Here is a 17,277-nt window from a genome sequence, read left to right on the forward strand (position 1 = left end):
TAATAACATCACCAGCATATCAGTGATAATAGAAGCTGAAAACCAAAATAAGATAATAAAAAAAAAAATATAAAGATTGATCCTGGGAAAGGTAAATTTAGAAATTTATGTCCTGAAAACAGATTGTAGGGCATTTTAACAGATGCAAAACGTTATTTTTTTTAATTTATAGTGTTACTAGGCCCTCTCCCACCCCGAGTTCCGGACTGGTAAGCCGATTCTCTCAAATTTTGAAGACTCAGAAGGTTCCCCCCCCCCTTCCCGAGTTCTGGACTGGTAGGCCAGTTCTCCTTGAATTCGGATGACTGGAATTTTGAAGAATCGAAAGGGTCCCCCCTTGGCGCCTATGGCACCCAACCCCCAAAGTTCTGGACTGGTAGGCCAGGTCTCCTTGAATTCAGATGACTCGAAAGGGGGCTCCACCCACCTACGGCGTCCAACCCCCTGAGTTCCGGACTGATAGGCTGGTTCTCCTTGAATTCTGATGACTCGAATTTTGAAGACCCGACACTCAGGGTCTGAGTGTCGAGTCTCGTTGATTCATATGTCTTTTTTAATGTTTTTTTTCTAAAGTATGTTCACATTATTATGGTAACATTTTTTATTTTTATGACAAATCTTTTAAAAACTACTTCCTTTTCAAATTGACATGTTTTAATTGAGAAATCTTGCAGCAGATTCTTATATTCTTAGTGGAAATGGAAAATGCATTGTATTTGGAGAATGGAAATGGATTGATTTTACAAAAAGTTACTTAAATGTTTCAACTTCCTTTTCTTTTAATATTTTACGTTTTTGTCTTCTTTAGTTTTCTTCTTCATCATTTGAATTTTAGCCAGTTCCAGTCTCATGCCATTGCTTCCTTGGTCTTGTATTTTTTCTTTTTCCATTTATTTTATATCCGTATAGTATTTTTGGCACTCTACTATTGTCCATTTGATTTTTAGAAATTTCATTTCTGCTGTTCAATCTGTTTTTCATATTTTATATATTTTATTTTATTTTTTATGGTCCATGTTTCCCTTTTATATAATTATCTTTTAATAATAAAGTTAGTTTGAGCAGTACTTTATATATATAATAAATTTAGTTCAATCCTTTATCCAAGTGTAAGCAAATGAAGTTTGCCCCTGAAGTATCTTCAGGATTGAGGCAACCCGTGGTAAAGGTGGACTAAGCTCTCATCACTTGTCTTAGTATCTCCTATTATAATGCAAAGCACATCTCCTTGCAGACATACATAATGCTATGTATTAAGTGAAGAGCTGCTACCCAGACCAGTTTCGACCTTTACTGAGGTCTCATCAGTGGGAGCAAGACTCGGAGGTGGTGATACTAAGGTGAAAGTAATGCAGAAATCATATTTACCTATACGAGTTGCCAAAAGATGTCTCATTATTAAATTACTCTGGATTAGAGAAAGATGTTGGAAGTTTTTTCCCACTTGGTTAGACTATTAATCCACTTGCTTAGACTTCAGGTGCAAGCTTTGTTTGCTTACACTTGGATAAAGGATTAAACTAAATTTATTATAGTCTAACCAAGTGGAAAAAACTTCTTTCTCTAATCCAGAGTAATTTAATAATAAGGCGAAACACCTTTTGGCAACTCATATAGTTAAAATGACATTACTTCCACCTTAGTATCACCACCTCTGGGTCTGGCTCCCACTGATGAGACCTCTATAAAGGTCAAAACAAGTAGTGGCCCTTCCCTTAATGCATAGCATTATACATGTCTGCAAGGAGATGTGCTTTGAATTTTAGGAGATACTAAGACAAGTGATGAAAGCTTAGTCCACCTTTACCATGAGTTGCCTCATTTCTGAAGATGATACTTCAGGCACAAACTTTGTTTGCTTACACTTGGATAAAGGATTAAACTAAACTTATTATAGTCTAACAAGTGGAAAAAAACTTCCATTACGTTTTTATATAGCCTGATTCTGGTGTGTTTTTGTACCAGGGATGGCTTAAATATATATTGTTTATTATGCCATTTACTTTAACAAAATTTGTTATTTTAATTAAGAATTATAAACACGTTAACACAAGAATATTTTGATGTTTGCCAAATATTTCAGTCTGAAACTAACAGACTATCCTCAGGGCTTGATGCAAACAGTTTTTACAAGGTGGAATACTAAACAATTGATCATTGATCATTCAAAAGTAGAACGAGCCACATGATGTTACATTGAGCATTAAAGAGAGGTAAATTTCATCAGAGTGATGAATAAATTATAGGTATTAATTCACAATTTCATATAACAATCTTAATTTATAAATTCAATTAAAGATAACATTAGACTAATGTAAGAATTAAAGGTTTCAACTAAAAAAAAAAAATTTAGTGTGTTATCCAGGTTAAACTTTCTCATATTTTTGACAAGGATATCCAGTCATTTCGATTCAAGTTAGGGCGTTGAAGTAAGGCCTCAGCACTCTCTTTGAATAGGTGTTTGAATTTATAGCGACATCTGTGTAGAAGGTGAGTCTTGGACCAGAGAATCTAGTCTCTATCCCGTGCTGTGCCAATCAAGATTTATCAGATTTGTTGTGAAGAATGTATGATTGATGTTCTTGTATTCTTTTTTCTATAGAGTTTCCTGTTTGTCCAAAGCACGACAGATTGCAGTTACAAGGAACTTGATATACACCAGGTAGAGACATAGTTGAGTGTTTATCTTTAGAATAGGGGAAATAGGTGGATATTTTGTTAATAGGGATATAAGTGGCTGTTAAATCATACTTCAGAATTCTTGAAATTGGTTCTGAAATCCCAGAAATATATAGAATTGGAACTTGACATATTGATTCTTTGTTGTTCTGGATTGGATTGTATGAATCGAACAGATGCTGTGTAGTTTTTTTTTGGAGAAGCTATTTAATTTCATGTAATGTTTGATAGTCAAAAGTTCTTTCTGTAATTCATGGGGCGTTAAGCAATTAGTTCTAGCTTGTCGAATTAAACATTTTATGATTCCCGTTTTTTGATAAGGATGATGGGCAGATTGTTTGAGAATGCAACATCCAGTAAAAGTGGGTTTTCTGAAAACTGTTGTCAGAATACCTGAAGATGAGAAGATGAAGACGATGTCTAAAAAGGATAACTTGTTGTCTTTTTCAATCTCCGTGGTAAACTTAATACAAGGATGTAAGGAATTGATTTTGGCTAAAAAGAAAGGTGAGGAATCTCTGTTGTGAGGCCACACTGAAAAGATGTCGTCTATATATCTAACCCAAAAGGATGATTGAGGGAATATAGATGAAAACAGGATGTCTTCTAGATTTTCCAAATAAAAGTTGGCTAAAGCAGATGAAAGTGGACTTCCCATGGCTGTTCCTTCCATTTGGTTGTTGAATTTGTTTTGACACAAGAAATATCCAGAGTGCATCATGAAATCAAATAATTTTACAATATCTTGTAGGAAGATGTTAGCAAGTAATTGTAAAGTCTCTTTGAGAGGTACATTAGTATATAGAAATTCTACATCGATGCTCACCATAAGATCAGTAGGTTGTAATGAGATATTTTTTAATTTATTTAAGAAATCCAAAGAGTTTTTCAAAAAAGAGAGTTATTTGCCTATATGTGATTTAAATAATTTCACTAAATATTTGGCTATGTGATAAGTAGGTGAATCAATACAATCAACTATAGGATGGAGAGGAATATCTGTCTTGTGAATTTTTGGTAGGCCATAAAATCTAGGAGGTCTTGCAAAATGTGTTTTTAACCTTTTTATCATGTCTGCACCTAAATTTATCACCTCATCTAGAAGAGAATTTAATTTCTTCAGTTGCCTGTTGGTGGGTTCGTAATCAAGTTCTTAGTATGTTGAGCGATCTTGAAGAAAAAGAGAAATTTTTCTTCTGTAGTTTGAAGAATCCATAATTACTGTCGCTTTTCCTTTGTCTGCTTTAGTGGTAACAAGGTGACTGTTGCCTCTTAAGGAATGTACTGCTTTCTTTTCAGAAGGAAATATGTTGGAAGGAGGAAGTTTGGCTTTAAGTAGAAAAGAAGCAACTTGTAGGCAGAGAGAATTAGCCTTTTTACAGGAGAGATGACTAAGGTTCCATCCGATGTTAACCAGGAAATCTAAATAAGGAATTTTTTTAGGGACTATAGCAGAATCCTGTCCTTTTGAGAGGATGAGTGTTTTACTTGTTAAAGGGCAACGGGACATGTTGACGACCCAATTATCTGAACATGGAAAGGCTTGATTTGTCTAGAAATAAGGACATCAAATTTGCAGTTTATATGTTTAGACGACATCTTTTCAGTGTGGCCTCACAACAGGATAGTCTGTTAGTTTCAAACTGAAATGTTTAGCAAACATTTAAAATATTCTTGTGTTAACGTGTTTATAATTATTTATTTAATGTCACAAGTGTCTCTCAAGAATAGAATTGTTATTTTAATATCTGTATCTTTTTCATCTTTATATGATGTCACATCCCCGGATTCCTTTACCTTCCTTTTTTAGCCAAAATCAGTTTCTTACGTCCTCGTATTAAGTTTACCATGGAGATTGAAAAAGACAACAAGTTATCCTTTTTAGACATCCTCCTCATCCGCTCATCTTCAGGTATTCTGACAACAACAGTTTTCAGAAAACCCACTTTTACTGGATGTCACATTCTCTGTATATCCTTGTCAAAAATATGGGAAAGTTTAATCTGGATAACACACTAAAAGTTTTTTTTTTTATTTTTTTATTGAGACTTTAATTCTTTCATTAGTCTAATGTTATCTTTAATTGAATTTATAAATTAAGACTGTGAAAATTGTAGATAGGAAGTTAGTAATGATGTAAATTTTTCATGTAGTATTATATCCTGTACACCCCATGAGGGTACATGTCAGGAATTTGATGATGATTGTGAATTAATACCTATAATTTATTCATCACTCTGATGAAATTTACCTCTCTTTAATGCTTAGCAATGTAACATTATGCGGCTCATTCTACTTTTGAATGATCAGTTGTTTGTATTCCACCTTGTAAAAACTGTTCCTATCAAGCCACTGAGGATAGTCTGTTAGTTTCAGACTGACATGTTTGGCAAACATTAAAATATTCTTGTGTTAACATGTTTATAATTCTTAATTTTTATACCAAATGGGTTATGCTGTTTCCAGATTACTTTTTAATATTTATTAAAAGAGGTGATAGGGTACATCCTTGCCGTACTCCTATTGATATGTCTTCTGATTTTGATATTTCCTTTAATTTGACTACTGTTTTATTTCCTGTGTATATTTCTTGAATGAACTATAAGAGCTGGTTTGGTCTAAATAGATAAGTTAATATTTTAAATAATATTTGGCTCTTAATATTATCAAAGGCTTTTTTATAATCATTGAAGGCCTCTTGTGTTTCTTTTTGAAATTCTCTTCTCTTTTTGATTAATAATTTTAGAGTAAATTATTTAAACTTCTTATTCTTTTTAATATTTAAAATTCCCCCCCCCCCTCTTCTTTAGCATTTGCACTTGCATTACAAGAATTATAACAGATTTAAAAAAGCATTTTTTTCTTTTAAAAATGCGATCGCTTATTTTCCTAGTTTTTTTGAAAATAGAATAATGTCACTCCACTGGTTTCATCGAGTTGTTATTCTTTGTTTCACTATTCCTCCTTACTATTAACTGATATGTATATCTGTTGACTTTCACTTTGGATTAGATAACAAACACATTTTCTTCCATCATTATGGCAAGTCAGATCTAACAGACCTTGGCATGGACACATAACCCCTTTACACAGGACCAGAGAGAAGAAGGTGCTGGTCAGAAGTCATTACAAGTCAGTGAGACTCTTTGGAGTCAGCAGCAGTCTTAAAACATTTCACAAACCTTACCAAGTATGGTTGTTTAGAGACAGTCGTTTTAAGATCAAATTAATACTTTAAAGATTAGAATTGTTACTCTTTTTCCCAATCATAATGTCGCTAATGAGTAATTTAGTTCTTTTGTTTTGTCTTGCAATTTAAACTGTTCCCACTAATAATAAATTGTTGTTGTGCACATATGGTGAGAAATTGTGCTCTGAAGATGTTGGATATAAAACTAGTGAAATGTCAGCAAATAAATATATTATTTGTTTCTTATTACCATTGTGTTTTGAATTAAAACTAATTATATAAAAAAAAACATATCTACCTCTTCATACCATAAACTTGTGGATATGCTTAAGTGTTGGAAAATGTTTAATAACTAGTTTAAATAACTAGTATAAATATTTAGTTGATTTTAAACTAGGATCTTCAGAGAATATCTGCTATCACAGTCAGTAATAAGTATAGTAAACAGCTGAAATTGTAAGCAACAAAATTCTTATGTATTCAGCACTACTGGGTACAACCTCCTAACTTGGTGACCTCTAACATTGGACAAATAGAAATTTTTATATTAGATTGGAATTGATCATAGAACATCAATCAAATTTTGGGTAAATTAATGCTTGTTGTGGTTGCAGTTTTGAGGTTGAAGAAAACTAATTTGCTGTACAGAAATCATTACAAGTCTGCCATATAAATTTCTGTATAGCACATTAGTTTTCTTCCATCTAATCCTATGTGAAGGGTTTATCTTATTATATTATATTAGCAATTACATCCTACCATAACAGTGGTAGTGGATGTAATTGCCTGTGTTCTCAGAGGCAGATGTAAAAGGATCCTCCAGTCTCTAGTAGGCAGAGTTACAGTCTCAGGGCACTTCATACATTCCAGGGAGTGATAGAGAATTTAGTTTATCTTTTGAATGGATGAGGATTGCTAGTTTGTGATGATGTTTGAATGTAGTGTGAAGTATGTTGATTTATTACTTTCACTAAACTTTTCAGTTGTATCTCATATAGATGGATTAAGAATAGGAGTGCTTCAGGCTTGTATGTTTTAGGTGTTACATGTAGTATTTTAACTATTATTTATTGATTGTAGAAGTTGGCTAAAAAAAAGTAGCAAAAGCGGTTGAGTTCTATGGCGGGAGTTGTGATTAGAGCAAATAGCTCTGGCTCTATGAGGGAGTGTTTGATTTCATATTTGCTGGATGATGATTTGATTGTTTATGCAATTATCTTCTACAAGTTGGCTTTATATAAACAGAAAAAAGCAAACTGTATGAAAGATGTGACTAGTGTATTTTAGTTAACAATAAAAATGAGTTATAAAGAATCTAATATATCTGGTCGATGTAGCCAAATGATAAATACATTATCAAACTAGCAAAATCACACTGAATGTCCTGAGAATAGCTTTTTTAAAGTTCTCTTTACCATATAGAAATTATCCAAAGGGAAGGGGTATTGCAGTTTCATGTATTTATTTGTAGATATTTCCTTTCCATGTGAATTGACTTGAAAATTTACATGGAAATCAACCTGAAAATATTGTAAATTATTAATATACTGTATATGCAGGATATTTTTTGTGGAAAGAAAAATTCTAATTTTTCTGTGGAACATTCTGAGTATACACCTATACTCACTAGCTAGTCAAGTCATTAAAAAATGATTATTGTCGTCTTTATATATTTATATAAAGCCAGTGCACACTGGAAGATACTTGTATAAATAGTCACACTATCATCTTACAATGTGAAATCATCAAAATGCCATATAACCAGAGCTGTTTATTTAATGCACAGCTATAAGAGCTTTAGCCAGTTCCTAACCCTATTTCCATATATCTGTGACATATCTTGTGAAGATAACTAAAGTATTAAATAAATATAACCTTGGATTCTATTGCATTTGCTTTGGAGAACACAAGGATTATATCCACTACTATCATTTTGAGACCATGCTTCACATATCCCTTCACACAAGATTAGATGGAAGAAAACTAATGTGCTATTTAGAAATTGTTACAAGTTGGATAGATTATTTTTAGCATAAACAATAGCAATGAAATACTGGCCTCGAAACTTTGGGAAACAGTAATTCTAAGATGAAGCTAATAATGTTGGATAAATACTGCTATTTATTCAGTAGTAAATGTTAAAGACTACAGAGTTTTTTGCCTGTTGTTATTTCAGTTGTTTCTTTCACCTATTGTTGCATGTGTATTGTGACATTAATTAGTTTGCACCCTGAAGATATTGATTTAAATTTCAGTGAAATATTATGCAATTGTTTGAGAGATAATTACTTGAGGCATCACATGATGGAGGGGACTAGAAGTGTGCGAGTATTGGACCTGGTCATAGGATCAGAAGAGCTATCCATAACCAAGGTGACCACATTGTCTCTGATTGGTGAAAGTGATCATCAGTCTTGATTTGAGGTTGTACAACATGAGGAATCTTCTGTCAAGAAGAGGTATGTGTGGAACTACAAGGCAGGTGATTATGACAAGCTTAGGAAGAAGCTTAAATCTGTGCCATGACATAAAACACTACATGATAAGGATGTTAATAGTACATGGGAGATAGTTAAGGGTCATCTAGAGGAAGCAATATTAAATTGTATACCTAAGGTAAACAGGGTTAATCAGGTTAGGAGTTGAATGAATAATATCATTAAGCACAAGCTGCAGAAGAAGAAAATGCTGTGGAGAGTATGTAAAGAGAAAGGTGACGAGATAACTCATGAACAGCACAAGGCTCAGGCAAGAAAGGTGACCAGCATGGCAAGTTAAGCAAACTCAGATTATGAGAAAACTCTAGCTGAGCAGGTGAAAGGAAATCCCAAAGCGTTCTTTTGTTATATGGCAAGCAAGAGGGAAGAATGACTATGGAAGGTTAACCTTAATGAGTGATGATGGTCATGAGGTTACAGAAACAGATAAAATAGTTGAATTACTTGAGTGACCACTTTGCAAGAGTATATCATCCTAATGGGAGGTTACAGTTTTAACATATATGACACACAATGTGGGAACAGAGGTAGATGAATTGGAGATGCTTAGGATATTGCAGAATCTCATTGTAAATCCGTGGGATTAGATGGGATTTCATCTCAGGTTTTGGAGGATGTGCAAATTCCTTTGCACATTCTCGCAAGGCAATGACTCTGACTAGGCTTTTTAAGTCTCAGCTCTGGTAGAATTCCAAGGGAGTGAAAAAAGTGCAAAATAATTCCCTTGCATAAGGGAGGTTCTAAGACTGCAATAGCAAATTATAGACCAATCAATATCTCAGGTCAAATTAGTCAAAAAAAAAAGAGAATTCAAGAAATGAATAAAAATATGATACTGTATGTTGGGGCAACATGGCTTTGTGAAGGGGTGGTCATTCCCAAGCTACATTTGATTCTGATGGATTTTGCAAAGGCATTTGACAGCATACCACATGGAATTCTGTTATGCAAATTAGAACAAATGAAGATGATAACACTGGTTAAGTGGATAATAGGGTGGCTGCTGGACAGATATGTTGTTGTTGTTTAATTTGTACATAAATTATATAGGAAATAACCTGAAAGGAAATATTCAGTTGTTTGCTGATGGTATGAAATTAGGTAGAATAATATGTAATCAAGGCAATGTGGAAAGCTTGCAGGATGATTTAAATAGGGGCTGTCAGTATGGGGAAATGATAGTGGGTGTCAGTTCAATGTGAAGAAATGTCAAGTTATGCATTTTGGGATAAACAAATTACAAGCTGTGTATCACATTAATGGCACTGTATTCCAAGAAATAGGTAAAGCTAGAGATTTAGGGGTTGTGGTAGACAGGGTTAGTTTAGAAGACATATTACTAAGGTTGCTAATAAGATTACTTGGCTATTGAAGAACACATTAACAAGTGTTGAGATAAGGAAGTTGCTATTCCTCTTCATAACATTGATACATCCACATCTGGATTACTATGCTCTTCTGGCCTCCTGGGTTTTTTTTTTGGGGTATGAGGAAGTGGTGGGGAAGATTCAGATGCAAGTGACCAAGATCGTGAGTAATGTAGAATGTTCTCTATGAAGATCGATTGAGGGTGTGTGGATTGCAGAAGTCAGTTGATAGGAGAAAATGAGTGGATATGATGGAAACATTTAAGTTGCTGCTAGTGTTTTATAGGATTGATGCAGGGGAAATGTTTCAACACTTGACTGGAGGGGCCAGAACAAGGAGTCATCCCTGGATGTTGAATAAAGATGTGATGACTAGATTTTGTGCTTGGAGAGTTGTGAATGAGTGGAATGAGTTGCCAGAGTCAGTTGTGATGATTTTTTAATGGATTCAAGGAGAGGTATAATAAATTGTATGATATATAAGTCTAATAAATAAGTCTCCTGTGATGGGTCTTTGGACTCCATGGAGGTGCCCATACAATAATAATAATAATTAAATATCTTATTGTTTTGGTGTTTAATACTCTTTAAACATAGGTGATTCTAAATAGCTATTTGTTTCCTGAACTACTAAAAAAATATTTTGATTTTTAACAAATACCATTTTTTATTATTTGAAGTTTTGATTAATGTAATATTTGTAATATCGAATACTTATAATTTCAGATTGAAGAAGAACCTTTACCAGAAGCAAAGGGAAATGTGAAGAAATATCCTGTTTTCTTTTATGGGACTCATGAAACGTATGAATTTAGTTATCCTTAATTTAGATGTATAATATTTATTCTGTATGATTAATTTTATTTAACTACAAATTTTGCAAGTGTGTTTTTAAAGCATGTATGGCACATTTCTCCAGCTATATTCATAAAATGTTCCTTCTTTCTTGACTGCATTCCTACACATTGATGGCATTGATGTGCCTTTAGGCTTTCAGCCTTTCATTTTTTTTTCTGGGTTGGAGAGTGGATATACCGTTTCCTTAGCCAATATGCCAGCAGATGTTGAATTAGAGTGCAGTTAGCCAAAAGAACAAGCTTGCACTGTACGGGATGATTTTTGTTCAAAGTAATTTTAACATAAAAACAGATGATCAGAAACTGGAAACATGAGTGTTCTGAGAAAAATTGGGTGAGTGTGCAGATATATTGTTGCATGAGAAAAAACTGGACATTAATGTCAGTAACATGTGAATAGCATAAATGTAAGGTGGTATGATCATTTAACACTCCAACCGGCCATGATGTCTATAGACATCCAGCAAAAAATGGATACGATTCTGTAACACCTATTGAATAACATGGATAAGAAGTGCAATTTGGTCTCACTATTTCACCCACCATGGCTGGTAGAGAGGCTAATCAAGTAGTTGAGAAAAGCTTAAAATCAGGATGGGGAAAAGATACAGAGGAAAACCAGAATCGAGGTGTATTGATATGGTTGGTTAGATCTCGCAATGTTAAGTCCTGACAAAAGTTTAATTTGGAAGAAAATGTAGTCTACTGTACTATTAATAAGAAGCTAATAATACAGTAGACTCATTTATGTAGGTGTATCAGTGTCCTGTAAATAAACCATTTGAATTTGCATATCAAGGATTGGTGACACGTGTGTATATCACTGTGTTCTGATTTACTTCAGGACATTTCTTGACCTTTTAAATTATGTTGAAAAAGCAGCATGAAACTTTTTCAAAGCTGTTAATCTTCTGGAATCTCTTGACAGAGACCATATATAGAGATCATGCAAATGGCATACTGTAGGCATATTTAGCACTGAGATGAGTTCAATATGTTATCAATATGTTAGTGTAATTGTGATTTCCTGAAAAATGAGCACAGTAGAATAAATTGAAGCTTATTGAAATTTATCACTTGCCTTTTTTTGCTTAGTGTTAAATTAAAACAGAAGTTACATTCTTAATTTACTGCTTTTTTTTTAATGCTGAGGGTTAGGTTAAAATCCTTGGCAATTTTTTTTTCTTTCTCTTTTCCGAACTGCATTCCTGGATTAGTGTGTTTGGAAAGGTTGCAAAATTTTTGTAGAATGTGATAGTATATGCAATTGATATAAACAGTCATGATTTTGCAAACTACCTACCAGAATTATTATTAATCCTGAAACACACTTGATCTCTTTGTAAACAGTCATTGTTTTCCTTATATTGTGCATGTTTGTCCTCTTTGAAATTCTGATTACAATCTAGTGTTAAATTTTTTTTTTTTTTTTTTTTTTTTCCCTCCTCTGGATCATTTGTGACACACACACCTTTTTGCTATCCAGCATAAATCAGGTGAAATTACCTTGTTACAGTATTTCTAATATTTATTTCCATGTTGCAATGGCTCTCATTCTTCTAACCTAAACATTTCCTCTGAATGCATTACAGAAACATCATTTCCTGCTATCAGTATACCATTCCCTTCCATGATAAAATACAAAATAAGTAAAAAAAATAAAATTAGTAAAAAATTATGTTTACATTGTCAGGTCTCCATTATTGTCATATTTTGCAATTTTTCATCTCTGGTGTAATTACATTATTCTACTTAGAATTTGGTCTTAATCTGTCTTTTCCCTGCCATCTAGTTTGATAACATTTTCTCTTTCATCCATTTAAGTGATCCTATTACCTAATGTTAGATTATTATTGATAATCCCAAGTTACTTTTTAATATCTTAATTTTTAATATGATTATGCTATTTGTTCACTTTCCATGATTTTCTTCAAAATCTTTGAATTGTGTTCAAGTCTTGTTGAGCCATTTTATTTCTAACCCACATTTTGTAAATTATTTTGTTCTTTATGTCGGGTCTTATTCACACAATATAAGTGTATTGTTTTAAACAGCTTTTCTCTTTGCATCTTATCACATGCCTTATCTTTATCTATAAAGCTAAAAATACAGATCCTTGTTTTTTCTTAAAGAAAATCCTAATTTTCTTAAAGTAAAATTTGTTCCTCCTTAGGTTTCTTTTTCTTATAGTATGTTTGTTCTTCTTTTTCAATATGCTTGTATAAATTATACTTGAAATACCCATTAGAATTTATATATATCATCATCATCAAATTCCTGACATGTGCCCTCAAGGGGTGTATAGGATATGATAGTGCTACATGAAAAATTTACATCATTACTAACTTCCTGTCTACAATTTTCCTCCAAATCACTCTGTTACTTTCCAAGACTCCAACATTATCAGATCTTATATTTTTATCGTCTAAGGTATTTTGTACCGTATCAATCCACCTATATCTTGGTCTTCCTCTGGTTTGTTTTGCTAATCATTCCTCTCCCATTCTACTTAAGTGACCATACCACCTGAGATTAGCTCTGTTAATGCATTCCTGAATGCTGACTATATCAATTTCTTTCCTAATATCCTCATTTTTAATATGATATTGCCATTGATTCCATCTGTTCATTCCCCTAATCTTTCTCAGGACTCTCATATCTGCTGTCTCTAGTCTTTGGTCAAGTGTATTACTTCTAACCCAGCTCTCAGATCTGTAAGTTAAAATTGGTTTAAACACTGTCTTGTATACAGCTAATTTAGTGTTTTGGCTAATTTCTCTCTTATTCCATATGAATTTATTCAATTGACTTCCAACCATACCAACTTTGCTGATTCTGTTGTCTATTTCTATATTTAATTTATCATCTTCAGTAAAAATCGTGCCTAAGTAGCTGAAATGTTTTACTTGTTACACAGGTTCTCCATTCACAACACAGTTGACATTTTCAATGATTCTGCCTATTTTCATTGTCTTTGTCTTTTTATTGCTGACCTTCATACCATATCTATTACAACAGCTATTCAATTTAATCAAGGAATCTTGCAAACTTGTAGCGGATTTATTTAGAAGTATAATATATATTTATTTAGAATTATAATATAACATAAAGCACAGAGCTGACATTAACATCTCCAATTCTGATATCATGTTTAATACCACTTTCCTTCATAATGTGATCAATATAGATAATGAATAAGAGAGGAGATAATGTACATCCTTGCCTGACATCAGATTTTACATTAAACCATCTTCCTGTATTTCCTTCAATTCTAACTGCTGACTTATAACTCAAATAAAGACTTAAATACAGATCTTTGTTATATTCCCAAGATTTCTCAACTATCTGTCTTAAAGTGAAAATCTGATCCTGACAGCCTCTATTTGGCTTGAATCCAGCTTGTTCTTCACAAAAAGCTTCTCTTCTACAACTCTTCTCAACCATTATTATCAGGAACACTCAGTAATGAAATGCCTCTGTAATTCTCACATTCAGTTTTATTTCCCTTTTTATATATGGATACTATGAGAGCTCTACTCCAGTCATCTGGAATTCTCCCCTTTGTCCAGGCATTCTGAACTATGCAGTGCAACCACTGTACAACTTTTATACCTCCGTACTTGAGCATTTCTGGTCGAATATCATGTACTCCTGCTGCCTTTCCACATTTCAGGCTTTTGATGGCTTTTTCTACTTCAAGTATGGATAAGCATACCTGACTTTTAACCACTGACTGATTTTTAACCACTGTCACTGTTAAAAAAACATTGATTGTTTCATTTAGCAATTTTTCGAAGTAATTACTCCATACATTAAGGATATCTCTTTCTCCAATTTTCAATGTCCCCTTTATCATCTCTAATTCCTATCACAGGACTCTTTCCTCCATTTCTGATCTTCTTCAACAACCTCCAGAATATCTTTTCACCTTCTTGATATTTATTTTCTATGTTCTTGCAAAAGTCCTCCCATGACTTTTGTTTAGCCAGTTTTACACAGTGTTTAGCTGTCTTACATTTGTCTCTGTATTCTGTAAGAGCACAAGCTGACTTATTTTCCAGGGACTTTTGATATGCTTTCTTTTTTTCCTTCACTGCCTCTTTAATTTCCCGTGTCCACCATTCTGATTTTTCTATCCTTGCAGACAACCTCACCACATGCCTCTGGCTGAATCAGCGTTTTCTTCAGGGCTTGCCACTGAATCTCCAAGGTTTGGTTCCTGTTCTCAAACTCTTTCATTTTTTCATGAATAATATTTTAGTCTACAGTTCACATCTGTGAATTGCTCAACTTTTATTCTCTTTAAAACTTTCTTACATGTTCTTCTTTTCAATATGAAATTCAATTTTAACCTACTCGAAACTAAATGGTGATCACTTCCAATTTCAAATCCTCTGTATACTCTGGTGTCCTGCACCAGTGGGAAAACATCAACAATGAGACTTTTCTTATTCCTTGCCTCTTCTCTCCATGTGAATTTGTGCACATTTTTATGTTGGAACATTGTGTTAGTATTAACCAGTCCATGTCCTTAGCAGAAATCCAACAGGTATTTGCCATTATTATTAGCTTTGCTCTTTTCTTCAAATTTCCCCAAAATATTTTTGTATGTCTGACAATCAGTCCGCCAGGTGGCATCGGTGAATAGGCTATTTCAAATTTGTGCTCTCCAATTTACCATTATTGCGAGTCTCCAATTTACCGTTATCCATCGAAATTGACCATCAAACAGAAATCCAACAGTGGTTACTGAACAGCGGAATGCTTCAGTACAAACTCTTAAGTACCTATAGTGTATTAATCCAACTATTCTTGCAATTTTTAATCAGCCATGTGTAAGCGCACACGATGCCTACCGTATGCGTCAAAGATGGCGGTATCAAAAGCCAACTGCGAACGAGCACCACATGTCTCGCCAGCTCAGTGCCTTCGACAGCCACTGACATACCTACTACATGGTGCAGCAAAACTGGTGTCACAGACAGAAAAAAAAAAAGGGCATATTCTGCGAGTTCTGTTGCCAATGGTCGCATGCTTCCTGTGCAAAAATTGACAAAGCTGTGCAAAAGCTACTTATCGAACTTAATCAGCCATTCTTCTGTTCGTTGTGCCTCCCTTCAGTAAAACAACTACTAAACATAGGTAAATGTGTCGAAAACCTCGAACAGCACATCAATGCTTTAAATGAAACTTTTACCACCAAAATACGGGCAGTCGAAACTAAGCTAGAACAAATTGAAAACCAGCGCAATGCAAGATCCACTCTGCCAGTGGAAGAACTTCGCGATCTAATTGTAGCAATGGTAAACGACTTGATGGAGGCCAAACAAAAAAAATTCAACGGCATCATTTTGAATTTCCTGACGGGAAATCATTACAAGAGGACATCAACAACTCACTGAAGAATGCGACATCGATCCTAAGAATATCATCAGGTGCTACCGTTTTGGGCCTATAAATAAAATGAAGGACTGTACGAACTTCCTGCACCTAGTAAAAGTGACTTGCGACACGCCGACAACCTCATCAAAAATAATAACAGCGATCAACAAGTTCAAAGACACCTGCCCCCATCGCTCATACATGCACAACCAGACCTATCATTTGCACAAAGGGAACAAAGATGCCAGCTTCAAAGATAACTCTGAGAAAAATGTCAAAATGGTGACAACTGGACCATCGACTATAGACAAGATAAACTGGTGAAAAAACCACTAGCATCCACCAAGGAGACCAGCATACAGGCACCGCATAGGAAATGTGCAAGACCCATGCAGTCCAACATACGACACACAAAAAACCCTATGCATCCACTTCACCAACATCCATGGCCTAAACTTCAACCTGAATGTCCACTACCACCTACAGTCTACCAAACCCCACCTACTCTTCCTGGCAGAAACACAAATCTCACCTCTCCGCAATACCACTTATCTCAACCTTCCAAACTACTCTATTCAACAACTTTCATCCCAAGGGTGGTGTTCGCACATACATCCGCTCTGACAAAACTTGCCAGAGAGCCCAACTTTGACCTCCTTTGGTTGAAAATATCCCTTTCCCACTCAGTCCAATTCATCTGCTGTCTCTATAGCTTCCCCAACACAACCAACCACACTGAGCTCTTTAATTTCCTCTCCCTAAAAATGGACTTTCTCCAATCCCACTTTCCCAACAGCAAAATCATCCTCCTAGGAGATTTTAACGTCCACAACACTAGCTTGCTTTTCTCCTCCAGCTGTACAGATCTTGCAGGCAGAGATGCTGAAACATTTGCCATCACTAGCGACCGCCTTACACAACTTGTCCAGATGCCAACCAGAATTCCAGATAACCCAAACCACTCCCCAAACACCCTAGGTCTCTTCCTCACCAATGACCCCTCCAAATGCACAGTGAAAGTAGTGAACCCCCTATGCAATTCTGATCACAACCTAGTGCTCCTCTCCCATGCAATGTTTACACAGACACTCCCACAGAAGAGAAATTTGGCACTATAACAGCGCCAAGCGGGACAGCCTCTGCATCTTTTATGCTGCATTCCCATTGGACTATTGCTTCGGGTCTTCCAACCCAAACATATGCACCAAGCTTATTACCAAAGTAATCTTCACCGGCATGAATGCATACATTCCACATAGCACCCTGAACTGCCATTCCCTAACGAAACCCTGGTTCTCCAAAAG

At 34.6% G+C, this 17,277-nt stretch overlaps 1 protein-coding gene across 6 annotated transcripts in view; it reads left to right on the forward strand.

Moving 5' to 3' along the window:
* The window catches only part of LOC150102804 (uncharacterized), a 271,397-nt gene that overhangs the window by 7,688 nt on the left and 246,432 nt on the right, over window positions 1–17,277 (forward strand). For all 6 annotated transcript variants that reach the window (XM_090399129.1, XM_090399128.1, XM_090399130.1 and 3 more), the window contains exon 2: window positions 10,461–10,537. In XM_090399129.1, coding sequence (XP_090255255.1) covers window positions 10,461–10,537 — 77 coding nt within the window. The remainder of the gene's footprint in view (window positions 1–10,460; window positions 10,538–17,277) is intronic.

The sequence above is a fragment of the Typopeltis vanoorti genome, chromosome 10 (assembly GCF_054136105.1).
Source record: "Typopeltis vanoorti isolate ZY-2024b chromosome 10, IOZ_Tvanoo_1.0, whole genome shotgun sequence".
Taxonomy (NCBI): Eukaryota; Metazoa; Arthropoda; class Arachnida; order Uropygi; family Thelyphonidae; genus Typopeltis; species Typopeltis vanoorti.